Raw genomic sequence first — 17,271 nt, 5'->3', positions numbered from 1 at the left:
TGGAAGGAAACTTGGTTTATAGTCAGTCTCTAGCAGACCTTTGCCAGTCTGGTCAAGAATAAGACTCTGAGGCTGAAGGGAATAGAAAATTATAATTGCATTTGAGCTCTCTGTTCTCTGCTGATACAGCAGAGATTCTAGGGTATTATTTTGTAATGTTCTTCGTTAGGCAGAGTCTTCTCCTTTGGCAAATTTGAAGTAGTGATGACTGAGCTTCCTGCTGTAATTCCCCCAAAACCCAATTGCAAAACCAAAGTGACGCAAGAGACTGTGTCTTCTTTTCCCTCAATTAATTTGCTGGATTTTCCAGGCCGTATTGGTTCATGGAATGCTGGCAACGACGATTCACCTAATGCAACAGATGATGCAGCAGATGAGATCATGGATCGCATTGTGAAGTCTGCCACCCAAGTGCCAAGCCAGCGAGCGGTGCCTAGAGAGAGGAAGCGGTCACGAGCAAATAGGAAGTCATGTGAGTATACAGCTATTAAATTTCACAAAATAAGCAAATGTGCAAATATTTATGTGTATTCATGTAAGGACTAGGCCTTTCGTAGGCAGTTCATAGTAGTTCATAGTAGCTTGAGTGTATACTTACGATTGGTGTGTATTCCTCTTACTATTGCTTAAATTATGTTGTATGCAGTGGGTAACTCTGTCTTCTACAGAATTTGAAATGTCCATACCAGTAAAAGAAGAAGAATAGTTTATGGTGCTTTGTAGCTGATGACAGTACTTATTTGTACCTAGAGAAGTCAGATCAGGACATCAAATGGAGACTGCTTAAAATACTTTAAGGTACTGTAAACTGACATAAAGATGATTAGTTGTATCTCTAATAGAATTTATTCATAAAGCAAAAAGTACTTTGAGATATTTCACCTTTTAAAATCTTTCTCTCTCATGCTGTGTACTATCCTTCCACAGCTCTGGAAACAAAACATCCACTGCTGCTTGGATGCAAAGTAGTTATAAAGGAGGTTAACCATCACAGGGAAGAAAAGGTAGCATGTTTATAAGGTGGTCTTTCAGCAGTGTAGAGTGGCGACAGGGCTGAGCTGCGGTACACAAGTTTGAGCAATTTAATTTCACACTTTGGTAAATACAGTGTTTAAGAAGTGATGGTCTTTCTGATTGTTTTTTATTCCTTATGTTTAGAGACTACTGCCATTACTGTGAGAAGGATAAGCATCCAAAGAGCATAAGATTTTAGTGTTTAATGTTATTCACTATATGTGGCTTTTTGACTGCCTTTCCATCCGTCTTTTTAGCATTTCTGGGAAGTTAGGACAAAGAGGAGACAACAACAGTGAGTGAAAAATCACACAGATTTTCCTTTTTTGTGGATTTTTTCTAACATAGTGGGTGATCAAAAGCATTTGGTGTAAGAAGTGATTGCTATAAACTAGTATGTGCTGACAGCATATTTACTTTGCCCAGCATTCTAAGAAAGAAACTTGCATGTGACAAGAGCAAAAGCAAAGTGGGCACTTTGGTTAGATAAGCCAGACTCCAAGCAAGGAAAATGAGCTGACACTGGATTGTCTGTCTTTCTGTCACACACTGTTCCGTACCTCTTTGTGGCATCACCTTCTACTGCTACCCACTTCCCCAGAGAGTTCTGGCATTCTGCATGGGCTGACTACCCTAGTTGGCTTGTGCATATCAAATAAACCTCCTGTATGTTTGCCTATTATCATGGTTTATCCCATGCTAAAATATTTCCTCTGTTAGCAGCGCTACGTTCATGCATGCACACCAAAAAGTCTTATTTCTGCTTTTTACCAGGTACCTTTTTCCCAAGGAACCACTTGCTGCAGAAAAAAAAACCCAAACCAAACCAACCAGAAAAAAATATTCTCAGGATACTGATAATAAAAATATTATATATTTTTCCATGAATATGATATATTTTTCCATGGAGATGGCTTTTGCATTCAGTAAAAACATTAATGGGGATTAAGCATTCAGTAAATGTTTAGGCTGGGACTGATTTCCATTGTAATTAATCATGACCTAACTATTCTATGATTCTGTGACAGAAACCAGTTCTTTTGCTTGTTTGTTCTTCAAGATCTGGATGAGACTTTCAACTGGACTAAAAGGCAGTTTCAAAACAAACATAAAATTCAGTAGTTTAGTGTCCCTTTCAGCTGACATGTGGTGAAAGACAGTGTGAAAAGAGAGTATCTTATCTGAACTGTTTCGCTCTGGTAGTCAGTATACCTCGATAATGAATAAATTAAGTAGTTTAGCTCTAAAATACACTCAAATGGACTGATAATGTGGCATCTCCAAGAAATGAACAGAGGCTGGCCCTTGTCAATGCATGATGCAAATTAAACAAGCAGATCTTCCCGGTAAAAATATAACACAGGTCCTCCATAAACCTGTTAGAAAGTAATTTTTTAGGCATAATTCAATGATATGGGTTAGCAGTTATTTATTATCTGCAGAGCAAAGAAAGCCTATTATCTGATGGGTTTGATTCACCACCTGCAATCTTCAGGCTCCCATGCTCATCCTTTGGCTTTTGCCTTGACCTTGGTAGTCAATCTATTCAGGGACATCAAAGCACAACTCAGTTGAAAGGGGTGGTTTTCACTATGTGTTATATTGCATATGTCTCGTTGCTTTCAGTGCAGAACTGGAAATCTTGTCAGGCTTACTTAGCATTTAGCAAAGATATTAGTGAACCTGACCTGAGGTACGTGTTCAGAAACCCACAAGATTCATATGCAGTTGCACTGTAAACGTTTTCTGTGGTTCAAGTAAAAGGTTCTCATGGGCAAAGGATTTTTTTTGCCATAATAAGAAAAAGACAGAAGTGAAATAAAAAGGATGCTCGAGGCATTTATAACTAGGGGAAAAGAGAAACAGGAATATGGAAAAGGTTAAGTTCAAGAAATAGTTGGGAAAATTAGACATTTTGACATGATCATTTGAACCATTTTACCTTTTGTAACTGTTGAGCAGCATGACTGTATCCGGTATGCAGAGAGCTTAGTTACATCTTAATGACATAGAAGAGTTTGAACTCTCAGAGTAATCAGCAGAACTATAAATTGGGTAAGAGGAATAAGGCAGTGAGTCATCCAACAGAGGGCAGATGGAAACATCCGTGTCTGTTTGTTGAAGATATGAAGGGTCACGGATATATCCAGATATGACTGAAGTCAGTTGAGACCTAGTAGGGAGGAATTTGCTCAGTGGGGGCTGAAATGGACTACAGAAAACTAAGGTAGATGGTAAATCCATAGCAACTGACTTCCTGTGATGATCTGCAGGGAGAGAACTTAATTCTGTGCTAGACCTTTACACAGTGGAGGTTTTTAAGGATAAAATTTGACATTTAGAAGTACAGTAACCAACTGGAAGTCATTACCTCATGATGGGGGGTCAGTGCCCTGCCTACCAGAAATACTGGAGTGGTGTTATATAGGAGAAAACAGTCTCACAGTTGTATTCGTTCATTAGAAGCCTCATCAGAAAGACACAGGATTGAATTAGCCACAGAAACTGAAATGCTGTCACCCCTCGAGGTGGTGGTTCAAAGACAGTTTCAAGGCATGTTGCCATGGGAAGCTTCTGCTGTTTTGTTTCGCTCTAATGTCCTTATTCTGTGTGTATACAACAAACCCCAGCCTCCGGAGATGTCAGTTCAGCATATTTTAAAATCATAAAATACAAATTAGGTTGAAAATAGGCTGTTTCTGCTCTTCAAGACTAAGGGCAGCTTTCTGTGAGAAAGTTTTTTATAACAGTATTTTATAGCATCAACTTAGAAAAGAAATAAAGAATAATATAATTAGGATTGTCTGGTTCTCCCATAGGATTAGTGTGACCTTCACAAATGATGCCATAATAAACAATGAGTGCAAAGGAAAATCTGGATATGGAAGTTTTAAGAATCACTTTATTTGATAGTCCAAATTCTAATTAATAAAATTGCTCAAGTTAATTTTAGCAGTTTACAGAACAGTTTTACAGGCGTTGCACCAGTGGGAAAATAAATATTAAACTCTCTGCATGAGATACCACTGAGATTTCAAAAAAACAGCCAAGAAAGGAGGCTATTTAATACAGAGAGCTGAATTTAAATATTTCAGATAACTGCACCAAGGAAATAGCTCTTTAAAGATGGCTTGACTATACAGCACTGTTTGCATCTGGTAGGGCCCAGGCATGACTAGTATTTGTTGGTGAGTAGCACAGTGGTGGCTGTATTGGATTTTGCTAGAGATGCTCCATGTGGATGCTTCAGAGTTAAGAGGCTTGTTTTATTTCAGAATGTTTCTCTGTGTGCACTCTTAATTTATCTTATATTTTATTAACATTGAAAATCTGCTTTAGATGTCAGTTAGAGAAATGCGGGATGAGTCCCTGCCCATCGTAGGGGGGCTGAAACTAGATGATCTTAAGGTCCTTTCCAGTCTTAGCTATTCTGTGACTGTATGAAATGTGTTTGGAGCAGGTAATAATTGAATAAGAATTTAATCCAATATTCAAGTGAGATGACTTGATGAGAATTATTGTGATGTTTAAAAAAGAGAGAGACATGATTATGCCTTGTTCTTCTATTAGGCTTTGGAATCACATGTAAGCTTAATAATATACCTTCTGACTGACCCTTGAGATATGGAAACATCTCATAAGGATTTATTGATGCATTTGCATGATGACTTGCAGAGATTAAAAACTTTGTATAGTCATTAAGCAGAAATGGATGGGAGGCACCACCCAAGAAGTCTGTCAGGTTCATACGAGTGCACTGTGGAGGAGATAGGAACTGAGTTCAGATTACCTGAATCCTAGACAAATACACTCAGGGCCGGTGGCTTAAACTTAACAGCAGAACATCCCAGGCTGGGTATTTCATATGAAATTGCACCTTCAGTCAAAGTGAAATAAGAGTTAGCACACTGTCATCAGGTGCCAAAACACGGGAAAGAGCTCTGCCAAAGGACCAGGAATGGAGACAAGCTTTAGACAAGTTTGGAGACAAGTTTTAGTAACGTGTGCGGTGCTGTTTTGGAATAAACACGTTTGTAAGTAAACAAAATGCGGCACGGGAGACTATTTGAATCCAAAGGTGTGTAATTTTTATTTGGCATTCATAGGGTGCTTTGGTTAACTTTTTCTTCTTCTGTCCTTTGTTTTTTTCATTCTTTTTTATTTTCATGTCTCTCCACTTACTTTTTCTGGCTATGAAAAGATGCAGAAGTGCCAAAATACCAGGAGGGAGACTGTTCCTCTGGTATTTATAGCCTGACTAGAAGCAGGAGTTAATGGAAATTATGCTTTTAAAAAAATAAAAACCTTACATACAGAAAGTCTACATAAAATGCTTTAAAGGCAAGCAACTTCACTTAGAATTTGAGTAGCTCCTATCAGAAGTTAGAGGAGGGAGCAATCTAGTTAGTGATGCACATTTAGCAACAATTCTTTTCATTTAGAAAAAGTAAATATATCACAAGTGAGATTCACTATCAAAGTCTGCTTGTCCTCACATGAAGTACTGAGCCCTCAGAAGGCTGAGTACTGAATAGTCAGTTAATAAAAATCTGATTATTGAATGAAAACAGAGTGTGAGATAAAGCACTTAAAACTCTGGCAGCTGGAAGGTTATCTCCATTAGATGCCAAGATAGCTAATGTCTTTTGGATGTCTTTCAAGTAATACATTCTTTCATCCTTAGGATGGCAAGATCTTTGCAATAAAAGGATGAAACCATGATCTCCATTACATAAAATAAAACCATAAATAAAAAATAATCATAATAATGAAAGAATAATACATACAGTTGATCACAGTGATCTGTAGAAATTGAGGTACCTGATCAGGGTGATGCCTGGGAAGTCCCATATCTCATCTGTGCCATATGCCAGCATCAGCGGCTGTAGAAGAATCACAGAAGAGGCGGGATAAGTTGAGTAGACTATAGGTCTCATCTTGCATTTTAATAGCTGTAATTCAGTGCATCTGTTTGAAGCAGAAGGCTAAATAGATAGTTCCATGTTTTCAGTTTTGTCAATTGTAATTGGCGACATATAGTTGTGGTTATTGATATTAATACCATTTCTAAGTAGGTATGTGTTTAAGTGTTCAGTTTCTGCTTTACAATGTTGCGTTACATTGTTACATGTTGCAATGTTGTATTTTATAGCTTTCTTTTAAGGTAACTGATCTTGACAGACAGGGGCAGGCATTCTTGTTAACTGTTCAAATGTGTAGTACCTGTGTGTTTTGTTGGCAGTTTCCATGAGTTTCAAACTGTAGCTTTCATATCTCAAGTTTTGTTTCAAGAATGTTTGCCTGGTCCTAGAGCTGTGAAAGTGAAATTGCCATCATTCTGTACAGCTTTACAACATGTAGCCTTCAAAGCAAAAGATATTTTGAAAGCCTGTTTAAAAATCCAGTAAAAAAAAATGCTCATAAAAAAGGCTTAAATTCATTTTCCAGTTACTCTTTTAGAGGAATCAATGAGTCATTTCTGTAATGAGTTTTATTCTGATACAAATTATTTGTTTTGGGGCTCCTATCCTCAAACTCTCTGCTTGAAACAGCTTTATCTTTTCTATGTAAGGGAAGTCAGATATAAAATTAACCCAGTCTGCATCATTAAGTTAAGTTCCTTAACTTTGCATTGGATTCTAGTACCAGTATTTAGATATATTGTGCAATTTAGTGTTTACTCAAAATTAAGTAGCATTGTTTTAATACAGCAGCTGAAAAAAGTGGGAAATCACTGCATTGGTCTGAGAAGTCAGAACTAAGTATGTGGTGCTTATAGAAAATCCGTATTTTTTTTTTAATCCCTGTTTATTTCAGTTCACAGAGGGAGGACAGAGATGTTGAACACTACACAGACATTCACATGCACATGTATGTTAGAATTATCCAAGCCCAGGTGACATGGTGTAGGAACAAGGAGAAAACTGTTGCTGTAATGGCTTGTCCGTTTATAGTGGCTGTGACCTCATGGGATTAAATGCCCACCCAGATGTGCTGCTCTGTGGAGGAAGAAGTGTCCACTGCTCAGAACTGTCACTGCTCAGATGCACTCAGCAAAGACTGCATCCTTGTAGGAGGTGATTCCTTTGTCCCAGCAGGATCCTACAGACCATTGGCACGTCCTTGTGCTGTGTCTCTGGCACTGGGAGAACCAAAAAGGGAGTGCTTTGCAGTCTCCCATGGGCTCCCATTCTAGCAAGGATTTACGAGTGCTGGAATTTCTCTGGCCATCTCTTCTGGGCCAAATGGTATTTTATTGCAGGAAAGAACAAGCTGAAGGTAATGTGAGAGAAACTGGCAGGAGATGAGCAGCTGATAAAGAGCGAGTGATGTCAGTATAAGTAGGAAACAAAGCTGCTCATATTCCCAGGTCGCAGGGTGTTGGTATTGGTATTGACATTTTCTGTATAAATAATGTTAGTATGGTATATACTTGTGATACTTTTTCAACTGTAGTTCTGTAGAAAAAACTAATTTTACTTAATTTGTTTGCAGCTTACAAGAGATACAAATAGTTGTTTTTGATTTCAATTCTGCCAGTTTGTCATTCACTGTGTCAGTGAATCCATTTACACTGGCCTCTGTTTTCATTGTAGTTGCCATATTTTAAAGGTATGTTTCAAAGCTTTGAATGCGTGTCACCGGATTCATTCCAAAAAGTGGGATATGTAAGTTTTAAGAATATACATGTGGTTGAGTTATACACTGCTAGCCCTATACTGGTAAGATATGTATTTTGTTTGGTTTCTTTCTGTATTAATGTGGGTTTTTGGGCTTATCTCCTGTTAGTAATTTATTTCTTATTTACATCGTCCTTCGTTCCTGTGAAAGATGATTATATTCAGCATCTCAGTAAGAAATCAGCAGCAGTGAGTTGCTGGCTGACAACATCACAGAGCTGCGATGGAAAGCGCTTCATTTGAGAGCAAGAAAAGACAGGGAAGTTACAGGGTTGCTTTTCTAGTTGCCTTAAAAGAAGTGCAATATCAAAAGTGGTCTCTTCTGGGGCTTTCCAGAGGAGCATCTCGATGTCACAGCTGCCAAAGAGAGCCCTCTGCTGCCACGAAGGAGTTTAGCGCAAGGTTCTGTGAAAGCAGGAATTCGACTGCGCCTAGCTGCGAGTTTCAAATGTGTTTGGAGGGAAGGCTCTCTTAGAAGATGAACATAAATGTTTGACACGGAGCTGTTCTGAATTTATCTTACCCCAGCACTATGTCAAAAAAACAATATGTGTATGTATATGTATGGCTTTCTCTAGGCAGAATAGCACCACTTGATTAGCATAATTACAAGATTGGTTTGATCACAGTTATGTTTAATCCGTTGGGCTCGTAGAGTGATGCCTTTATTTTCCAGCACAGATTCCTAATGGGGAAAATTAATTTGTATTCCACAGAGCCCAGGCAGTCAAGCGTGGTCACACTCCCCTCCGAGTCACTCTCCAACAGACAGCTCTGTGTGTTCATAAGCCTGAGCTACCTCCTTAAGTGGGACATTTTAAAATTTCAGGTAGAATGTAAAGGCTGCACGTCCAAAACACTTGTGTAAGACGGCTTACTTTCATTGTTAATGTATAGTCTGGTCTTGAAAACAATGCTTACATGCAGGCTCAGTTGCTGGTCAGCTCTATGCTCTTGATGCTTTACTTATTAATAGTGGAATCACTTCTGACTAATGAAATTAAGTGTAAGAAATGATGGCAGCAGGGTTGCTTTTAGTAGTAACTTTTTACAGTGGAACTCACTGAAGTCCTGAAAATTGAAGGGTTTATGTCATAGGAGGTTTTCAAGGAAGGAGTTAAATCTACTTTTCTGCTTTATTATTGGGACTACGTAAATGATGATCTGTGGAATACATAAAATTGGAAACTTTAACAATTTCAATTGCATGTTAACTATTACTTTAAAACCCGTATGTTCTTCACTCAGCCCAGCTTCTCTGGGCTGCATGAAAGCAATGTTACTTTTATTCCCTATAACGTAAGCCATCTGGAGATGAAACACAAGATTTCCTTATAGAATGCCACTTTGTCCTTTTCCACTGCTCAATTCCTGTCTATGTCACAGCCCCGTAAGTTACACCTGGAGATGGCTGTGAGCTACAGAATTTCTTGTTAAGAGAATTTTGCCATCTATGAAGTGTTAACAGAACTCGAAGCAAATCTGCATGGCAATAATAATACGTGGAGCTTTCTGTGAGGCTGACCCAAAGACCACATATTAGTTGGCTCTGCTTCTTAAAAGAAGTGTGTGATGAAATCCAAATTTTCACCTACAAATTCCCATAAGAAAATCTCTACACATAATGGTTTAGTATTTTTATCAAGCATTTAGGCCTACTCATATTAAGCAATGATATATGTATAATTAAACATAAGTATAATGTATATAGATAGTGACATAAAAACACAAATGCAGAAAAGGATTAAAATAAGAGAATATGACCAAGACTCTCTGAATTAAACTTTTGAGTTGAAAATTGCCGTTGCTGGACTCATTGGAGTAAAGTCCAAGAAAATATGGTAAAGTAAATACATCAAAAAGAGACTGAGTGTGCAAGCTGGGTGTGGATAGGTAAAATAAAACTGAGATACATGAAAAGAAATGAGATGATGGAGCTGTCCTGCATGGCGTTTTACAATCTGCCCTTCAGCTGTCCTCACTGTGTAGTCTACAGCTACCTGGACTTCTCTTCATTCCAAATCAGCAACTAGCAGCTGCACTACCTTTGCAGCTAGAACAAAAAGTTCTGTGGGTGCCACATCTTTGTAATAGGAATGACACTAATTCTGTGACTTCTGGAGCAGGAGAATGGCCATAGCTATTCTGCATTTCAAGTGACTCATCCATGCAAGTGTAAGCACACATGCCAAAAGCCATTGCAAATGCTAAAATAAATGGTGCCAGCCAGACTGATCTTTGCTGTTTATTGAAGCCTTTCAAAACAAAAGGTGGGGTAGTAGAAATCTCTTTAAAAAACAACCCCAGGTCATTATATTCTCTGACAAAGCTACACTTAGGGAATTGCTGTCTTTAAAAACACTCCCAGTGTACTGTGAGTGCTATGTATCTGCATAGATTTTGACCCAGCAGGCAAAGTCAAATTAGTCGAGTTCATCATAAGCACACTGTATTCTAACAATATAGCAAATAAAATTCTAGATATCCCGATTAACAAAGAATATCATACCCTCTGACCGAGAAAAACAACATTTAATTTCTTGGTTATGGGATCTCAGCAGGCTTTGCTTGTGACAAGAGTAGGAGTTATTTTCTCTCTATGTTACTTTTTTTTTACCAAATGTTTTAAAAATTGCTTAAAGAACCTAAAAGGTCATTTGAAAGGCCTATTTTTACTGTCACTGCCTCCAGATTACATTCCATAACTCAGTTTAATGTGATCTGCAGAAAGCCAAGATTTTTACAAGCCAAGATATTATGTCTAGTCCAGTTAGAGACACGACAAAGTTCAGTGAGGAGGCGAGAGTGAAGATCTAGTTTAAGAAATGTAATTTTGCAATGCCTATAAAACATGGAAGGAAAATATCTCTCTGCATTCAATTTTGATGACTGAACATGTTCATGACCTTTCCTAATGTAGAGGACCCCTACCAAGCTCTTTATGAGGAAATAGACAAATGTCTGAGGACATCTGTTTAACAGCGTGCCAAGACAAGGTTCACTAGCCTCCCAGAGTAGTCCCTGCTCCTGTAAATAACTTTCTCCTGGCTTCACCACCCACAAGCCTCTGTAGTCCATAAGCCACTACAGAGAATAGTGGGGTTGGAACTTGTTCTTGTGTTACTACTGATACTGCATCCATCCACTGTATCTTCTGATGAGGAAATCTACTGTGAGTAATTCACATATATTAGATATAAATTTTATATAGAGATCATTTATCAGGCCACATTCATCTCCATAAGTACAAAATACATTGAACTAGAAGTGGATTAATCTGTGTCAGACTAGCCTGTTGCATTGTAGGGGCAAGAAGTTACTCATTTGAGTCTGGACCGTGATTCCGTCAGCTGTTACCCTTCCGGTTGCATGTTGATAGTGGACCATTTTAATCTTTCCAGTAGTCACAGTACTTTGCAGTATTTGGCCCCACATGCTTAGTTTATACAAGTCAGCTGGCATCAGTGTTTATGTGAGCCATTCCAACACTGAAAAGACTCTTTGCATCTTTGCTTTTTATTAACTATTTTCTTGACAATCTTACTATGACTACCAAAGTCCCACATTGTTTGAAGTTCTTTTCTCCTAACTGCTGGCCTTAAAAACTTGGGTGACTGGAGTATCTTAAATCCAAGTTATCTTTCTCTGTGTTATAGGAGGGCTGAGATAAGTCAGAATAATCAACAGAGGCTTGCAGAGAGGTTGTTTTGTTTCATTACAGCTGCATTTGTCTCAGCAATTCACTGAAAATTTCATTCCTACTTATTTTGCAGTGGCACAAAAAGTACAAACCCACAGCTGGCCTCTACTGCGTGAGTCAGACAGCAGACCCATAACAGTTCTTCAGTCATCCAAGGGTTAATATACAAGGTCCTCAGATTAAGACTTTAGTATGTGTGATAGGTAGGCATCTGGAGATTCAGAAAGAAATCTTGCTTATGTAAAGACTCCTTTGTTTTCCTCCTTGTTTTTCCATGACGATGGTTTCTACCGTGGTATCTTAACTGCTGATTATGACTTCTGAATATAAACTCCTGTAATTTTCTTCAAATAGACCTATATGTTATTGTAAATCCATTTGGCTTTTCCTAGTAAACTAATAATCCTGTCAGTGAGGCTGATGGAGGAATTTTAACAACTGTATTCTGCCTGGTGGAAGTGACAGAGGCACACATTTCAGTTGTTGGAGTATCAGCCCAGTTGTTTGTTCAGTAGTAATTGTACTGACCTAAAGAAAGTTATTTCAGATTTACATTGTCATATATAAGACTATAATTTTGCTTATTGCAGTACATGACCAGTGTTAGAAGAGCACCCCAGTTCCTATTAAGTGTTTACAGGCAGGAATAACAATTGCTTCTTCCCTCACTCTTCCTGACTTACTATCTAAGAAAAATAGCTTTGTTTTGCCGTGTTATTGTCCTTACTTTGTGAATGTGAGTGATTGTGGTCTGAGAGAGTTTGGGATATGTCTAAAAGTAGTCATGAATACATTTGGTTTGATAGTTCTGCAGAAGTGTCTAAAATGTAGGAATTTATCCTACATTCATTTTTCCAGTTCACTTTTTCCTTCAGTGGGAAGATGTAAGGTCATCCAGGCAGTCATCCTATGAAAATTTGGTCTCCTGTATGGGTATTTTTTTAACATGATTTTACTGTCTGGTGGCCAAACTAGCTATGTTTGGTTGCATGTGATAGAGGGTACAGAAAAAACATGTTCAGGGGAGAGGCAGTGCAGGCAGCTAAGTGTGTGCACTGCACAGGAAAGTCATTGCTGTTAGTAAGACAGAAATATTTCTATTTCAACTTTCTTGGATTTGTTCTTTCATTCCTGATATAATTCATTTTGATACAGAAATAAGCAATGGGTGATTCACTGAAACCTTAAGACCCTAAGGTATTTCATAGCTTATGTCTAGAAATTAACTTTTATTACTGTGGACATTTGAATATCAAATTTGAGAAACATAAAAGGGTGTCAGCAATGAGGTCTGACTCAGAAGTACCTGTTGGGTATTCTGCACGATGGATACCAGAGCATTTTTTGAAGGGTATTGCCTTCTGGTAGTACTTTGTCAGTCTTTCTTAATCTTAGTTTATCAGTTGCATTTAACCTTGTACTGCTTTAAGCTAAGCATTGTTAAACTTGGAAGATATTGTTGATCAGTATTGTAGGAAAAAGGGATGTCATAAAAGGCTGCCATTCAGACTCCGAGTGGTGTTTAATAAGTATGCAAATACAATAGGAGGGAGGAGTGAGCCTTGAAGAAAAAGTAAGGTTTTGATAATGAACAATTATACTTGTGTCACTCCCAGCTCATTTGATTAACCTCAGTAACTGGTGAAAGTGGTTTGACTGTTGAACATAGATCACGTTTGTCCTACCTGCACGGTTTCAAATGTTCAGCTGCACCATGTTTTCCTTTTCTCTTATCCTCTTGTTTTCTAAACTGATCTATTCTCTCCTCTCCCTCCTGCTGGACCCTTGAGTGTGACCACACAGTTTCCGTTACATGCACTTGAATATCTCAATAAGTTGGAGGTCTTAATTGTGCTGCATGATAGCAGTGCAAGAACTTGTTAACCACTGTTTGCAGATGATTTCTCAAAGAGTTTCCTCTAAACTTCATTATTAGGGGGGTTGGAACTAGATGACCTTAAGGTCCTTTCCAACCCTAACTATCCTATGATTCTGTGGTGGTGAGGCACTGGAATGGGTTGCCCAAGGAAGTTGTAAATGCTCCATCCCTGGCGGTGTTCAAGGCCAGGTTGGTCAGAGCCTTGGATGACATGGTTTAGTGTGTGGTGTCCTTGCCCATGGCAGGGGGGTTGGAACTAGATGATCTTAAGGTCCTTTCCAACCCAAACTGTTCTATGATTCTGTGATTATTTGGAGGCTCCAAATATATTTTGTTCAACATAAATTTATTGTTTATGCTTTGCATGCAGCTTAAACTTCTGAATGTGCGTTTTGCACTTGAGAAACATCAGTGTGTGGAGTGAGCACCCCATTTGTGTCTTGAACTAAAGCCCATCCACCTGAAAATCATGGCACTAGTAAAATGAGGAAGACACTAATGCTTATTGTGTGCAGTCACATAGTCACTTGTTTCTGAATAGAAAGAGCAATTGCAAATTTAAAGTTTTATGTCAGGGCTGGTGTTCAGAACACTTCAGATAGAAAATTAAGAAACAAGATTATAGACTAGATCTATCATCTGAATTCAAGTAAAATGCTGCAGACTACTAATGACACAGATGAGGTACATGGGAGTAGGACAGGGCAACCTTACAGAAGAAAGGGGAGTGTGTATGAAGACAGTAGTGTTAATGATTTGAATTGACTATAAAATTGGTCACATTTTTAATCTTTTAACTTTTAGAGTTGGGGTTTTTTACACCTTTAAAGGGTCACATAGAGCTTAATAGTGATAAATTCAGTTGAGCCCTATAAAGATTCAAAAGCTCTTTAAAGATCTATACAAAACTGTAAAATAATACAGCAAATGATACCTCCTATGGACTGAAAACCAACTGATACAACTTCAGAGGAAAAAAAAAAATCTTAAAATGCTGTGGTATATTTTCTTTAATGTTGTGGTTGATTAAATGTCAAATGACAAATGTCTTTTCTCCTGACTGGAGTTGCTGGGTACTTGTTGCTCCCATGGATTTGGCGTAGGGCATTACTCAGTGTTTCTGAACTCAAAGCCCTGAGTACATAGCAACTTTTGATTTGACTCAGCTTGCATGTTAATGGGGTTGTTTTTTTTTTCATCTGAAAGTCTTGCATAAAAATCATTTCTAATTGTTTGCATTTTCTGTGTTTTTTGGTTTTGTTCTTTTTGCCTGCTTTTGGAACTTATGACTATCCAGTGAGAAGGACACTAAAGAGCGGACTGACACCAGAAGAAGCCAAAGCACTGGGCCTCATCAGCACCTCTGAGATGCAGGTTTGACATCCCGGAGGTGGTGACTGGAAAAGCCGTTCATCTGAAGCACACAGGCTGACAGCTCTTCAGTGTGGCATTGACCTGCCAGCCTCCTCTGCTGCTCCCAACATCCCATCCTCTGTCTGTTTAATTTTAATAAGCAATGAGAAGTGAAACTCCACAGCTAGGGCAGAAGAAGGGTGTGCCGCAGCTCAGCACAACATCTGGACAGTAACCAAGGAAACGTTTGAGTGAAAGGTGAAAGTAGGTGAAAGTATATGGCGGCTTCTTCTCATGATGTGTTGGTGTGGGTAGGAGGGGGCTCCCTCCGAGTTATCTGTCATTGTGTGAGCTGTGTTTACGTTGGCTTACCTTGCACCGTTTTAGTTATTGTAAATGTATGGCATCTTGTCAATGCAAAAAATAGTCCTTAAAGAGGCAAAATAAGTCCTGTTACAGCAACCCTGATTTCCCTAAATCAGATTCATTAAGCAAAGATGCACAGTCTGTGCAACCCTGTGGTTTGTTGGGGTTTTTATTATTTTGCCACCAAAGAATGTAAAAATGTATGTGTACCCTTGTATATGTACAAAATGAATGTGTAGACGTATATGTGCAAGTATCTATACGCATACAGTCATGGTGTGAAATCATGCTCTTGCTGAAGCTAGCTGGACTATGATTTTCACTCTGGGGCCTTACCGTTCCACTTTGACAGAAGGAAAAGAATGTCTTTACATAGGAACTCAGTGTTATTCAGTGGGATTCACCCTGTGGGGCAGGAGATGGCAAAGTTTAGGATCCTGAATTCATATGTATTACTACACACTTATACTGTACGTAGCAGCATGCACACAAAGGAGAGGACATGGTATGCCTCCCTCCTGTTGAGCTGTGGTTGTACTGTGCATTTGTGCAGTTTCAAAGAGACCTATGCCAACAATTTTACATACTTGATAAATGCATTCAGATGCTAAGATCAAGAAGTTTTGTTCACTTGCCTGTGCCCTTCATGCTGCTTTTCTCTGCTGCAAGATAATGTGGTGGTGATTTTATTTCAAATTAATGGATCTGAATATGAAATGGCCCTGCTAAAAGCCTGCTGTGTTTATGCTGTTCTTTATTTCTGTGACTATTTTTGATGCAAGTGGAGAGGGTACCACAGTGAACACTCCAATATGTTTGCCCTTATCTCGCTCTTTTGTAACTGACTTTTATAACTGTCCTCAGCATGTGTGTTTGAAGAACTTTTAGTCAACTCATCTGCCTTTAAGTGAAGGGGCATATACAGCAGTGAAATTGAATTGAACGCAGTCACCCTAGCCAGTGTTGAAGCATTTTGAAGAGAACTGCAAACAACAATATAAAAGGGAACTTTTAAAGCCAAAGTCTGTATATGGCAAATTGATCCTCAAGGATTCTCTTTCCATTGCCTTAGCCTCCAAGATTAAGGGTATGTCTGCACAGCAGTAACAGCTGAGGCTTCCTCCAAGCTATTTAACTAGGGAACTGCGGCAGTTTAGTCATGGTAACAGGGTTTGATTTGGGCTGCAAAACACACTTGAAAAGTAGGGTTGTTTACTAGCCTATGCCATAGCTGTGTTACTTCTGGCACCCAAGCTAGGTCAGGTATATCAAGTTATTCAGCTCTCATTAAAGAGAGGAAAATCAGTGAAGTTTGTTCAGGGTAGTTAAACCAAACACTATAAACCTTTGAAACCTCGGTCATTCATCACATCACATTGATCATAACATCCAAGTTGTGAGAGAACCAGGTAGCTGAAAACACTGCAGTGAGATTTGTGGTTGAACATCCTATCTGTGCTGTCCATTTTTTTGATCATAACATTTCATTCTTTATCTGCTGATGCCTCGGATCTTCACATGTCAAAGTCCATGGGATAAAAAGTCACTGATGAGTAAAGATTCTTAAGGACAGCAATGAGTTTGATGTGGTTTTCCTCTCAACTTGTTAAAAATGTCGATTTTACAGGTAGGCAGAAGGCAGTAGTTATTAATAAAATGTGTATTTGAAAGCTATGGAAAGGAGGAGGCTGGTTAAGATACAGAAGAAAGTGGCATATAATAAATTTCACTGTAAAATAAGCAAGACTGAAGAGCATCTGGATTTTAAAGTGGATCTTTATGTGCTGCTCACCATTATGGACTTTTAAAATCTCTCTTAAGAGAGAGGATGCTTAGGACAAAGAAATGAAGGTTATGGGGGTTTGTGGAGGTCTTTGAAGTCTGAAATGACAGGTAGACACCCTGAATGTAATGATTATGTTAAACTGCGATACTTGCTGCATGATAAAAGAAGCAAAAAGGCAACAAAACACATCTATGCTGACAGAGGTCCTGTATTTGATTGGAGGGAGAAAATCAAACACACTTTTAAAACTGAATATTTTAAAATATGCTGAATGTGCAAAGTGGGTGGCTCTTGGTGACCACTTGCTAACAGGAAATAAATTTGTGTTTCATTAGTACAGTATCAGTGTTTGAAATATGACATATAACATAGCTGATGAATTACTAACAGTGGGCATATGTATTTTCCAGGAATTGTGCAAAAATTTTGCAGAACTTTTTATGCTCCTTATGGAGGAGAACATGCAATTTGGGGAATGGTGTTAGAATAAGTT

General features: G+C 38.5%; 1 protein-coding gene across 13 annotated transcripts in view; it reads left to right on the top strand.

Annotated features, from left to right (window-relative positions):
• FHOD3 (formin homology 2 domain containing 3) overlaps positions 1-16,014 on the top strand; it is a 373,977-nt gene extending 357,963 nt beyond the window's left edge. For 11 of the 13 annotated variants that reach the window (XM_061449104.1, XM_061449103.1, XM_061449102.1 and 8 more), the window contains 2 exons: positions 311-472; positions 14,571-16,014. In XM_061449104.1, coding sequence (XP_061305088.1) covers positions 311-472; positions 14,571-14,653 — 245 coding nt within the window. In that variant the 3' untranslated portion in view covers positions 14,654-16,014. Of the gene's footprint in view, positions 1-310; positions 473-927; positions 1,005-1,271; positions 1,310-14,570 lie in introns of all 13 variants that reach the window. The other 2 variants (XM_061449096.1, XM_061449093.1) reach the window with 2 other exon arrangements.
• The last annotated feature ends 1,257 nt before the right edge of the window (positions 16,015-17,271 follow it).

This window comes from Pezoporus flaviventris, unplaced genomic scaffold (genome assembly GCF_033815535.1).
Source record: "Pezoporus flaviventris isolate CSIRO_AGI_PZ_B2104156 unplaced genomic scaffold, CSIRO_AGI_Pfla_v1 ptg000007l, whole genome shotgun sequence".
Taxonomy (NCBI): domain Eukaryota; kingdom Metazoa; phylum Chordata; class Aves; order Psittaciformes; family Psittacidae; genus Pezoporus; species Pezoporus flaviventris.
The sequence above is the reverse complement of the archived record's forward strand: the minus strand, read 5'-3'. Positions and strand labels throughout refer to the sequence as shown.